The sequence below is a fragment of the Varanus komodoensis genome, unplaced genomic scaffold (assembly GCF_004798865.1).
Source record: "Varanus komodoensis strain SLA01 unplaced genomic scaffold, ASM479886v1 scaffold28, whole genome shotgun sequence".
Lineage (NCBI taxonomy): Eukaryota > Metazoa > Chordata > Lepidosauria > Squamata > Varanidae > Varanus > Varanus komodoensis.
Window position 1 is genome coordinate 14069768 of NW_025335727.1, and position 13620 is coordinate 14083387.

Consider the following 13620-nt stretch of genomic DNA (forward strand, 5'->3'; position numbering starts at 1 on the left):
GAACAAACAGAAATAAATAAATATTTGACTATTTCTGAAACAGAATGTTTCTGAAAGAGAATGAAAAGACTCCAAGGCTGCAGTCTTATGAACACATGAACTTATTTCTGAAATAAAATAAATAAAGGTTTAAATATTTCTGCTGAATTTTCAAACATTGGCAGGGAAGGCCCGTTAAATTGTTTGGCCAATGGGCTGCATGAAAAGGAAGTTCCAAACTAATACTCTCAACAGAATTCTGGTGCATTTTGACCCTTAGGAATAACTGATGACTCAGCATTACTTAAAATGGATTTCTTCCTTTTAAGTGTTGTGTAAGAGGTGGAATAAACTGGAGAACAATTGCATAATGAACACCATGAAGCAGTTCTCTAAATCATGAAGTCATCAAAGGCTAATAAGGGTCACAGGAGGTTTATTTCCAGATTCAAAGCTGTATTTTCCATGCTCATCAAGTCCTCAAGCCAAATTCCCTCCTTGCCTAAGTGGGTTCAGCTACGGTGAAGCAGTGTCTGCTTACACCAACTGCACCTGAAGTTAGACACAAGGGGGCAGCGGGGAAAAGATAGTGGGGTTGATTGCATGGCACAGGAGCCTACCTGTGGTGCATACATAGTGCATGCAACCTCCATTTTGAATATACAACCTTTGTTCAGAGTTGTAATGCCACACATACTTGGCAAGCATAGGTTATGCAGGCATTAGGCAACCTTGCATACCCTGCAAAGAGTTTCTTGGTTATGCAAGTGTTGTTTTACCCTCAAATAACCTATGCCCTCCAGATTCCTACAACACAGCAATCCCTGAGTTGAGACTGCATATGCAAGCTGTGCCTACAACACCGGGCTTTGTTATCCAAACCCAGTCACTCTTAACATTTCTGCCTGCAAGCAGACTTTCCGAGTAAGTGTGACATAGTAGTGTTGGACTGAAAGTCTGGAAACTGTGTTCCTAGTCCATACTTGGCCAGGATGATCCTTGGGTGACTTTGTATCAAGTCACTGAAGCTCAGTCTAGCCTACATCACAAGGTTACTATGAGGCTAAAAAGGAGAGCTAGATTATGTGAGTGGCCTTGTGTTCCTTGCAAAAAAGGGGGAAAAGGGAGGATATACATAATACAATAAAAATAAAATCATCTACCAGCCACATTAGATTTTGCCTCAAAACAGTACAGATGTACAGGCCCAAATCTTACATATGTGTTTATAAGGCAGAAAAAAAGGGACTGCAGATGACCTCTATGATCTGTCAAAACTTTGTCTCTCACACTGAGCAGCTGACAGCTATCTTCTCCTCCGGTCACTTGTGGCTCTTAATGCCTGGCACTGAAAGGCTGCTACTTCCCTGGATAGCAGCAGAGTGTCATGACAAAGATATTGCAGACCCAGACTGTCTAGGAGTGCAAATAAGTTCAGCTCCTGAAGGCAATGAAATGTGATTCTGCAGCACACAAAGCTGTCTCTGAATGCAAGCTGGCTATATAATCAACACATTACAAAGTAACCGCTTTGCTAACATTTTCCTAACCATTAATCCACATTCATTTATATATAATTACAGCCCAGTGTTTTTGAGTTGCAGGATATACATGCCTGCTTTTACTCTCACAACAACCCAGTGAGGTAATGATGACCCAGACATTTATACATTCAAATCTCAGCTTAGCCATGTTTTTGCTTGCTCCAATTAAGTAATCTATTGTTCAACTTGGCAAGCCTAATTTATAGTTGAGGCCAGAACACCCAATAATTTGTCCAATCAAAGCAAATAAACCTTGGTTGAACTGAGATTTTCAGCAAAAGTTTTGATACCAGTGTTGTATCTACTAGAATGGAATAACTGGTAGACCCCAATGATTAAGCTAGAAGAACATAAAAGAGGAGAAGGCAAGGGTATGAATGACGCTAAGCAACCTTAAAAGCCTTTTGCCCCTGGGAATCATATACATTTGTACAGTCATCTAAACTAATTACTAGACAGTGCAGTGCCTGAATGGGAACACAACAGATGGGCAGTAAAGCAAAGAAGAGTTGCCCAGGTTCCACCATGACAGAACACAAAAGGACATGGTTCCAGGAACTACCACCCATTTTGACAACTGAGTAGGATGAGGTCCAAGGGATCACCGGTATGGTTGATAAATAGAGTCTATACCCTTTCCAGAAAGGTAAGTTCTGCCTCACAACCTATTCAGACTTCTTTGAGAATGTAAATAAGCACAAGGTCCAGAGTGATCCAGTAGACATTGTTTACCTGGATTTCTGAAAGGCTTTTGACAGAAGTTCCTCAACAAAGACTCCTGAGCAAGCTTAGTAGTTATGAAATAGCAGGGGGCTGGAACTTTATGGATCAGTAACTGTGGTTAAAGAACAGACAGCAGAGAATGGGAATAAACAGGGGATGTAAACAGTGGAGTTGCAGAGGGATCTGTATTAGGACCAATGCTTTTCAACCTATTCATAAATAATCTGGAATTAGGAGTGAAGCAGCCAAGCTTGCTGACATGCATCAAACTATTTAGAGTGGATAAAACCAAAAGGGATCATAAGGAACTCCAAAGGAATCTCTCCAAACTGGGAGAATGAGATCAAAACAGCAAATGCAGTTCAACAGAAGCAAGTAAACTGATACAAACTGGGACAAAAAAATTCAATTTTCAGGTATAAACTGATGGGACTTGAGCTAGCAGTGACTGGCAAGAAAGGGATTTCAGGGTTGTGGTGAACAGCTTGATGACCATGTCAAGGCAGTGTCCATCTGCTGTGAAAAAGACAACTCCACATTAGGCATAATTAGGAAAGGAACTTTCTATATAACTGCCAAGATTGTACTCCCTTATACAAATCTCTAATGTGAGTATACTTAAAGTATTGTGTGGAATTCTGAGTGCTCCGCCTGAAAAAAGACATTCTTTCACTGGAAAAAGCACAGAGAAGGAAAAATGATGATGGGGTTGAAGCAGCTCCCCTATGTGTTCAGACAGATAGGGAAAAACCCCCAAATACTTTCAACACCCAGCATGCCTGACTCGGCTGGTAAAGAGACAAAGAGAATGAGCTGTGGATCTGGAAGTCTTTCCTTAAAATCTCATTGCACTGAAGCACTTCAGGCAAGTCATGTTAGCTCCACTCAATCCTTTATGTGCACTATGGGACTAACAAATAGTTCTACCTTAGGGTTACACAATTGTTTTAAACATTACTGAGATTATGTAAGTAAGACAATCTGAATATTCAAACTACATAAATGCTAACCTTATTATCTGAAAACATAAGGAATGCATCACTACTGGATGGTGTCAAGAGCTTATAGCTCTCCAAACGCTTTGGTCTTCAACTCTCATCAGCGCTAGTCAGCGTTGCTAATGGTAAAGGATGATGGGACTTGCAGAACAAAGTATCAGGACCACCACAAACTGACCATGCTTATTATAGGACATGAAATAAGTATTGAGCTAAATTCCTTAATTCTGAATAATTCCTATGAAAGTGCCCAACCATATTTACTTTTATCTATACAAAACACAGCTACTGATAATGGTGGAAGCCATACATCAAAGATATTGACAACCTTGTGGAAAACAAACTGTTAAATCCTTTTACCTTCAAGTCAGTTATGGTTGGGATCTTTTCTTCAAGAAAAATCTCCCCAAGCTCTTCATCTATGTTTGCAACACATTCGATAAGTTCTTGGCGGCGATCTGCAGACTCTGCTCTGTATTCCGGAGGAATTGCATCATATTTTACAGTTTGGCTAGAAAAGAGGGAGAGTGAATGGCCCATCAGTGTTCTGTCATGGAACAACATATTTCAGAAATATGGCATAAAAAAAAATCCAGTTGTCCTCAGTATGAGAAAGGTCAGCTCAGGGTGAGGGGGAGAGCTGTGTTAAGAGATCCGAAATACTAACGGTTACCCTTACTAATCCATGTTCAGCAAGCAAAGCACTAAATTCTACTTCTGGAAAAGAATTTCTCCAATAGCATGATCCTGAGATAAATTCTCTCTATGTTAGATATTGCTCAGAAACCTTACCCAAATTCACCATCAAAGTATATAGCCTTTTCTTCAATGAGATCAATGATCCCTTTGAAATTTCCCTCTAATCCCATTGGAATCTGAATAAAGGCGGCATTCTGATTCAGCTTGGCTCTGTGAAGGTAAAAAATTATCCAATAAAAATCACTAGTACAGACATAATTTTCCAAATATGAGAACTATTTCTCCTTACACAAGCACACCTTACACCTTACCTTGAAGATCTAAAGTGCAGGTTGAATAAGGTTCTAGACTGGAAGGTGAGAATGGCAGATAAAATCAGATAAGACCTTTCCCTAAAAGCTTTCATCCCACTTACGTTACACAGGTGCTGTTGAAAACATGCACCTGGAGTGTTTTAAGAGCTTTTGATGGCATTTTTGGGAAGAAGCTACACACTGGGCTGGGCGGGGCTGGGCGACTTTTCTTAATTTTCTTAATTTTAAGAATCCCTACATATTCTTGTTTGGAACAAATATTCTAAAAGGCACCTTAAAATACAAACAAAAAGGAAGCTTTGATCCAGAAAGACTTATTCTCAATATGTAGAGTATTTGAAATAAGAAAAGTCCTTTTGGTATATATATCTAGCATTTTTGCTGAGAGAATAGATGAAAGAAATGAGCCCAGACAACCTGTATGTACCCCCGCACCCTCCAGGCATGGTTGCAAAAACATTGGAAGTTTTTGTTCCCACATGTCTTTATTTACGATATCAAAAAGTTCAGAAAGACAAACAATGAGATCTTGAGAACAGTGTTTGTTCTTGGAAATCTAGCCTCTGCCTGTATAACGGGCAGCAGAATTCCCACTGTACCAGCAAGTGAACGCCATATAAAATATCCAAAGTCTAGCTCAGGTACTGCTAAGACAGAAGAACAACAGGGAGGGCTGGTACTCATCTCACACATGAAAGCTGTTAAAGCGAGTCAGAAGGGCCAACTAGGGATGCATCAACCCATTATTGTAAGGAATCCTCAGTGCTGTACACATTATCCACCTATCACTTAAGAGGCATAATGCACTTGTCTGGAATGGTATGCCATACATACATGTACATTATCAATACAGATCTGAAAATGGAGGGTGGGGGTTACCGGTATAACTTCATACCTGAGTTGCTGCACAGCTCTGACTGGATTTGAGCCCATTCGATCCAGTTTGTTGACAAAGGTCAAACATGGGACATTGTATCGTTTCATCTGTCTGCTCACTGTCATGGTCTGGCACTGGACCCCTCCAACAGCACACAGCACCAAGATGGCTCCATCGAGAACTCTCAGTGCCCTTTCTACTTCTATGGTGAAATCAACATGCCCTGAAAAGGACACAAAAATTTCTCAGCATGTTTAAAACCTTCTTCTCAGGTTAGAGTTCCTCCTTCTGTTGCATTCATTCATTTCTCCTGCTGTTCTAAGTGGCCTTCAGAAATGGTTGTGGGCTCTCCCACACTATAGGCATTAAAGATGCAACTGGAGAGCCATCTCAGAGCGGAGAGAGTTGGACCCAATGGCCTTCTGCCCCTTCTAACTCTACTGTTCTATGAAACACAACATTTCATGCAGTTTAAGGTCACTAATCAATTTTCAGGAAATTGCCTTTACAAATATAGTGCATTCAAAGCAAGAAGTATGTAGAAGAATTTAATGCTGTCAAACTTGGTCTCCTAAATCATAAATGTAGCCTGGCATTGCATCAAAGCCAGACACTAAGAAATGTTCATTTGAGGTAGACAAATATAGCAATACAAGCAAAATTAACAAATAGGACTTGAAAGGATGGAAAGAGAAAAAGATGGAAATAAAGCTGATCTTGGTTCATCTGTTATAATATGCATATGCCAACTTTTTCCGAGGCGCTCGTGATAGCAGAATGGGCTCTCCTCAAACACTGTATCTTCACAGTCACCCTGTGAGGCAGGTTTGACTGAGTGACGGTCACCCAGTGAGTGTCATGGCTGACTGGGTTTTGAAATTGGGCCTCCCCAGTCCTAGATATTCTACTACACAAAACTGGAGTGGTCAACATGCCACAGTGCACATTTTTCAACCTTACCATAGAACAACTGGAGCAGCAGTTAATCTCCTGAAAACCAATGTACAGTAATACTATATTTAAAGCTGGCAACTGGGTTTCAATGTAAGAAACTCACATCAAAATCCCACAAGCCCAAACTTCACTAAAGATGCAATCCTGTGCATGTTTAGACAGAAATAAGCCCCACTGCTCCCAGCAAATACGGCTGGCTGGGGTACACAGGGAATTGCAGGCCTGACTCCTGTCCAAACAAGCATAGCAGTCCACTCTAGGCAGCTTTCAGCAAGTCATTCTTTCTAAGCCCAGCACACCTCACAGTGTTATGTGGATAAAACCGCTCCATGTAAATCACTCTGAGCTCTTTGGAGGAAGAGCATCCAATACATAAATCATAAACACTGTCTATGATATTCTTGTGAAGAACTGTGGACTTCTTGTATAGCAAAGATCTGACAGCAAATGTTCCATTTAAAAGGGCAGTTTAAGTCAGTGTTGGAAAAGCACAGTACTGGTACACCACCCTCCAAACCCGCAGGGAAACTTAAACTTCAAGACACACCCATTTTTGCAGAAAAGATCCTACTGAAGATGCCTGAATCTCTGATCTACAGCAGAAAAATAAACCTTGAGAAAGCAGTGGTAGAAACTACAAAATTTTGGAACCATGTTAATAGGAATGTGGTTTGTAAAAAGGCATGCAGGCCATACTTCATGTCTACCTTACCTGGGCTATGTGGTACATGACTGGTGATCTTAGGCATTTGAATCTCCAATTAAAAATAACAGGGTTAGTTCATGTTCCATTTAATACATTTGGTTTGAGGGAACTTACACAACAATGTTTATACCATTTTCTGAACTGCTGAAAGCAAGGTAAGAAAATAATGCAACTGATCTCCTTTTGGCTGCAATCAGAATGAATATGCTAGGAGTTTGCACTACCTGGGGTGTCGATTATGTTAATGTTTGTGTCTTTCCACATGGTATATGTTGCTGCAGACTGAATAGTGATCCCCCGCTGTCGTTCCAACTCCATCGAATCCATGACAGCACCAACCCCATCTTTCCCTTTTACCTAGGGTGAAAGAAAGCACATGTGTTTCTACAAATCAGAATATTTCTGCACAGCAAAGATTTGTTTCAAGATGCTGCATTTCACCCCATACAGAATTCACAGAACAAAACCTGTATCTAATCCTAGTTACCTAAGAGGTAGGTAGCCACGTTGGTAAATTTAAATAAATCCAAGAGTCTCAGCAGGCTAATAACTTCATCATGACCCACTAAAATACCACAAAATAGAGAGCAAACTGTCAAGTTCTCACTTTGATTTTTCAGCGATGAAATATGGGAGAACAGTCATTATTTCTTCATTGTTCCAGCAGCCTTTGGAATATCATGAAATTATCTTGCACCCATCACAGACTGAACCAAATAAATCTATCCTCATAAAGACACTTACTTTTTTGGAAGTCATATTTAATTCATTGAAGCTTACTTCTGAGTAGACATGTATTAGAATTCCACTGAAATTGTTGCTAACATTTCCCACATTCCACCTTAAGTCCGGCGGAGCTTTTTCGAGTGGTACAAGGCCTGGTTCACCCGGGTCCTAAGGAAGATCCGATGCCACCCTCAAAGGCCTGCTGTGACGACTTTGCCAGGCATTTCAGGGAGAAAATCGCTCAGATTCGTCACGAGCTGGACTCCACTAATGAATCAGAGGTCTCTGGGGAGACGCCAATGCTATCGTCTGGTCCAAAATTATTGGAGGAATTTCAATTATTGCGGCCCGATGATGTGGACAAGGTGCTTGGACGAGTATGTCCCACCACTTGCCTATTGGATCCTTGCCCGTCTTGGTTAATAAATAACTCCAAGCACGGGATTGGGACCTGGATCTTGGAAGTGGTTAACGCTTCTCTGAGGGAGGGTCGAGTGCCTGCCCCTTTAAAGGAGGCGGTAATACGACCGGTCCTGAAGAAAGCGTCACTGGATCCAGAGATGGCCACTAACTATAGACATGTGGCCAACATCCCGTTTCTGGGCAAGGTGTTGGAGCGAGTGGTGGCGGGACAACTCCAAGCACTCTTGGATGAAACTGATTATCTGGATCCTTTTCAGTCCGGCTTCAGACCCAGGTACAGTACTGAATCTGCCTTGGTTGCCCTGTACGATGACCTGTGCAGGGAGAAGGACAGGGGGAGTGCATCCCTGTTGGTTCTTCTGGACCTCTCGGCGGCTTTCGATACCATCGACCATGGTATCCTTCTGGATAGGCTAGCGGGATTGGGGGTTGGAGGCACTGCTTTGCAGTGGTTCCGCTCCTATCTCAACGGTCGATTCCAGAAGGTAGTGCTGGGGGACCATGTCTCTGCGCCATGGCAGCTATGCCATGGAGTACCACAGGGCTCCATCCTATCCCCTCTGCTATTTAACATCTATATGAAACCGCTGGGAGAGGTCATCAGGAGGTGTGGGCTGCGGAATCATCAATACACTGATGATACCCAGCTCTACCTCTCGTTTTCCACTAATCCAGGTGAGGCAGTGGCTGTGCTGAACCGGTGCTTGGCCAAGGTAATGGAATGGATGAGGGCCAATAAACTGAAACTCAACCCAGACAAGACGGAGGTCCTGTTGGTTGGCGGATCGGGCTTCGGAGAGGGTGGATTTGACCTGGTTCTGAATGGTGCAACACTCCCTCTTAGGGACAAGGTCCGCAGCTTAGGAGTACTCCTCGACCCGGAGCTTTCATTGGAAGCTCAGGTGACAGAGGTGGCGAGGAGCGCCTTCCTTCAGCTTCGGCTGATTAATCAGCTGCGCCCCTACCTGGGGTACGACTGCCTGGCGACGGTGACACACGCGCTGGTGACTTCCCACCTAGACTTCTGTAACGCGCTTTACGTGGGGCTTCCCCTGAAGACAGTCCGAACACTTCAATTGGTGCAAAATAGAGCTGCCAGGTTGCTGACAGGGACGGGGCGTTATGCTCACATGACTCCAGTCCTCCGTCAGTTTCACTGGCTTCCCATTGAAGCCCGGGCACAATTCAAGGTGTTGATTATGACCTATAAAGCCCTAAACGGCTTGGGTCCTGGCTACCTGAACGAGCGCTTACGTCCGTATATGCCCGACCGCCCTTTGAGATCTGCAGGAGAGTCCCTTCTCCGGGAACCCTCCATGAAAGAAATTAGGAGAGTAAGTAGTCGGAGGAGGGCTTTCTCTGCGGTGGCGCCCAACCTATGGAATTCACTCCCCAAAGAGGTCCGCCTGGCACCGTCGTTACTGGTTTTTCGGCGCCAGGTAAAGCCCTTTTTATTTAAACATCATTTTAATTGTTAAAATATATGATCTGGCCAGGGCAACTTTCTTCTTCCTTCTCTTTTCTCCTCCTATATTATTTATTTACTTATTTTATACTGATAATTTTAATTTTATATTATTATGTTCGTAACTCAGTGTATTTTTTGTATTTTGTATTTAATGGTAATTTATTATGTTCTATTGTATTTCAATGTATTTTATTGTGTTGTAAGCCGCCCCGAGGCTTCAGCAAGGGGCGGCATAGAAATGTTATAATAATAATAATAATAATAATAATAATAATAATAATAATAAATGGTCAGTCATTTTTCATCCTCTGCTGCTCCCATTCTGCTTACTTTTCAGCTTGAAGAAGAGTTCAGTACTATTTTGTGCCATTTTGGTTGGTCCTAATAGAGCTCTTCACCTGTTGTGATTTCTAGGTACCAAGTAACATTGTCAAAGTTTAAGTCTTGGGGATCAGAAAGATCTCCCACAGCTATCTGGCCTCCAAAGCATGCTTCCCACAAATTATACTTGGAACGAATAAAGAGCATCATAGCTATTTTTTTTCAGCACACAAAATTTATGAACAGTATCCAAAATGCTTTGAGGCAAGTAGGTAGACAATCATCCTTCTTCAAGGTCAAACACTTCTAACAATGAGAAGGTAGAATCCACAGAAAACATCCTGTTCTGTAACTTCTCTGTTGGAGTTCAACAACATATGATTGCTTTCCTGGCAATTTGGTCAGTATGGGGCCAAACTCAATGTTTTTATCAAATATGTGATGGATGATATAAAATTCCTATGTTGCCAATGAAAGCAGCTAAATTTGTATCTGTTGCAGTAAGAACAAGAGAACAACTCACAACAACACAACCTGATATTTGAAACTAGAAGGACCATATCTAGGGATCAAGTCCCATTAGAGGCATCTGTTATAAACCGCCCAGACAGCTTTGGATACTGCAGTGCAGAAGTGAAATAAATCAAAAGATCTAAAGCAGAGAGAGATACAATCTTTGTTTTCCCATCCTCCCACCCTGCAAATTCTGCTAGAAAAGATTTTAAGCTTGTTTAGCAAGGGTGCTTTGGAGGAAGAGGGAAGGAGGCTAGAGGTGGCCCAAGGTAATGTACATTCAGGGGAGATTCCTTCCTCCCTGCTCAATAAAACACCTCATTTCCTCCTCCAACAAAAATGGTTTTCTGAACTCAGAGGCAAAGCTAGTATGGTCCTCTCTGCACTGGCTGTGAGAGAACAGGGGAGTAGGACTGGATTTCTGAGTCGTTCCTGAGGTCAAAATGCTACTTCCAACCTCTGAAGGAGGGATACAAACAATTTTATAGTACCTAAGACACTTGCCAGAAGGTCAAAGAATTGCTGAATGAAACACATTTTAAAAGGAAATCAGAACAGCTGCTCCCTTAATTCCAATTAAATGCTCAGCTGTTGGAATGGTAGGGTTTGCTGGACAACTGATTCCATAAAGAGAGAAGTACAATCAAACAGGTTTTGCCCTTTCATAAAACAAAACTTACATCTCTGCCTAGTAAGAGTTTGATAACGGCCCTTCCCAGCAGACCATAAAGGGTGCTAGGACTTACACATGGAGCGTTTATTCTGGTGGCAAAGCAGAATCTAGGCCATTAAGAATTGACAAGAGGTAAGCTGCAGTTTGAATTGCACCCAGAAGGAAACAGGTTATTAGGGTAGGTGCTTCAAGATAAGTTATCTCCCAAGTTATATCACAGTGCCTTCAAATACAATGTTTTCCTCCCTGAATGTAGTCCTTACAGCTCGTTTTTGAGGCAAGACTTTGATGTTAACTCAAGTTTAAATACACTACACAAATCCAAAGTGCTATCTCTTTCCAGATTCAGATAGCACATCACAATTTCTTCTCACAATTACATAGGTAAGAGAAGAAAATGTTAACCAAACTTCATATCATTTCCCACATTTTAAAAACTATTTTTTAAAAAGCAGCCTCAGAATTCCTGCAAGTACCCCCTATTATAAGGCCTCTGCATGTACTTTTAAGTTCTATCCAACACCCTACAAGGGTTGCCCCACTGGGATGCTCAGTTGAAACAATGAGATCATAAAGCACTCAGCATATATTTACCACCTGAAACAACATATTCAGAAGTACCTCATGCATTTGTGCTATCCTTCCTGTATAGAAAAGAATGCGCTCAGTTAACGTAGTCTTTCCAGAGTCAATGTGTGCAGAAATTCCTATGTTACGAATCCTTTCATTGGGAATAATTCCTGAAGAACACCATCTGCAGCCATTTAAGAACACCTGAAATACAAGAATGTTGTAAAAATACTGAATACAAAAGCGCATATGATAAAGATAAGTCTTCAGTGTAATATTTTCATGATAGGAGTTGTTGTCCAGTCTGGAGGTTGGGAAAGCTACCTTAGCTCTTCTATCAGCAATTGCTCCATGCTGTACTATTCGTGCCTCTGAGATAAACAAGTTATATCGGCAGAAGTTACCAGGCATCTGATAGTTTAAATTCTGAATGTGCCATCTCAGTAATTCTGGCAACAGACTAGCAAGCATTCATTACAGATCAAGTACTGAGTATTGCTACAATGGTACATTGCAATACTAGATGCAGTAAGAGTAAGTGTGCAACATAGCCAGCTCTGGGCCTAAAACAGTACATACTGACTGGATTCACATAATCACCAGGGAAAAGAAAGCATAATGGCTTTTTTTCTCCTGTGCTGGATGTGCTGGTCGTGCACCAAATGATTTGCCTTGTTGCTTGCCAGGTGCCCTGTCATCTAAGCTCAGTGAAGTGCACAGTAAGAGTTGCTTCCAGAACCCCTACCACAGCGGTAATGAGGTAGATTGCAAAGGAGATGCAATGAAAGTGCTGCAGTAGCTTCTTTTCCCCAGCTACCATGCAAGCTTGGTTATTCCAAGATAGGTGGCTTACATAGTCCATTTTGAGATTTCAAAACAGCTCCTTCTTAGAAAAGCTCTTGGTAGTGGTTAAAAGCATTCTATCCAAATCATGATCCAACTGTTTGATTTTTTTTTCATTACTATTGAAAAATGGCTGCTCTCATACATATGCAAAATAAACTGCCACAACAGATCATAGTATGTGGTCAGTGGTGAGTTTTAGCAGGACTGCAATCATTGTTAACCATTTGAAAATGCAAAATATTTTGGAGAGATGGGATATATGAATTACCAGCTAACTTAAATCCTGGGTGCCAAAACTTAGGTTATTTTTTGTATACAGTTGGGCACACAGGTACTAATCAGTGGTATCTTTCCTAAAACACAAATGTAAGTTATGTCATCTGACATAACAAATGGCAATATTTATAGTTTACCAGTTCAAAAGATCCATGGTCGATTGTCAGTATTTGTACTTGTTCTCTGTATACACCAAACAGCTTCTATAATGATGGAAAGTATGTAGCTCTTACTCTAGAAGCATCTTCCTGACCAGGATAGCTGTTTTCATAGTCCATTTTCAAACATTATCCTACTGATGGAAATATCTTGAGATTTAATGTCTTGAAAATTAGAGCACTTTGTGCTGGATTTTCATGACAACCTAAGATTTGCAGTAATTCAACGTAAGCTATCTATTTTCCACCGGGATTTAAAGGCACATATTCTGAAGTTAAGATTTCCAAACTGCTCTGACAGGGTGCTGTGAAAGCAACTCACTTCTATCCTTCCCCAATACTAGGAGCAATCGTTTACTTTAAAACGAGCAGTTTGCCTGGACTGGGGGCTAAACGATGTATGTCGTTAAGCCCTCCCATCTTCTCCAACAGAAAGCATTTCCTCTCAGTGGGTGAGTGACAACAAGAAAGTAAGGGGAACAGTTTCTCCCATTACGACAAAGCTTCACCTGTTGATTTTCTGCCTGTCTGGAATGTCCCAGTATCGCAGGCTGTGTTGTTATTAACCAGGAGAGGGCTCAGGCCTCTCGAAATCCTTAACAGCGCAGAGAGCTGAGTTTAGGGAAGCCCTCTTGGCAGGGCGCCCGCCCTCGCGCATCCACAGAGGCCGGCCAGCCCGCCCGCCGCCCCATCGCCTTCTCTGCCCTCCCTACCTGTTGCCCAGGCAACGCCGACCGCAGGAGCCGCCGGGCCCGCAGCATGGTGCGAACAGCAGGTTCCCTCAGACCCGGCCGCTTAAAGTCACGCCGACTTCTCGAGCTCCACTTCCTGCCCCAGCCGGCTAGCGCTTCC

The 13620-nt window shown here is 42.1% G+C and overlaps 1 protein-coding gene across 2 annotated transcripts in view; it reads right to left on the reverse strand.

Moving 5' to 3' along the window:
* The window catches only part of GFM1 (G elongation factor mitochondrial 1), a 44934-nt gene extending 31314 nt beyond the window's left edge, over positions 1-13620 (reverse strand). For both annotated transcript variants that reach the window (XM_044434388.1, XM_044434386.1), the window contains exons 1-6: positions 13482-13620; positions 11540-11692; positions 7019-7151; positions 5153-5357; positions 4037-4153; positions 3605-3755 (exon numbers count right to left, since the gene is read on the reverse strand). In XM_044434388.1, coding sequence (XP_044290323.1) covers positions 3605-3755; positions 4037-4153; positions 5153-5357; positions 7019-7151; positions 11540-11692; positions 13482-13529 — 807 coding nt within the window. In that variant the 5' untranslated portion in view covers positions 13530-13620. The remainder of the gene's footprint in view (positions 1-3604; positions 3756-4036; positions 4154-5152; positions 5358-7018; positions 7152-11539; positions 11693-13481) is intronic.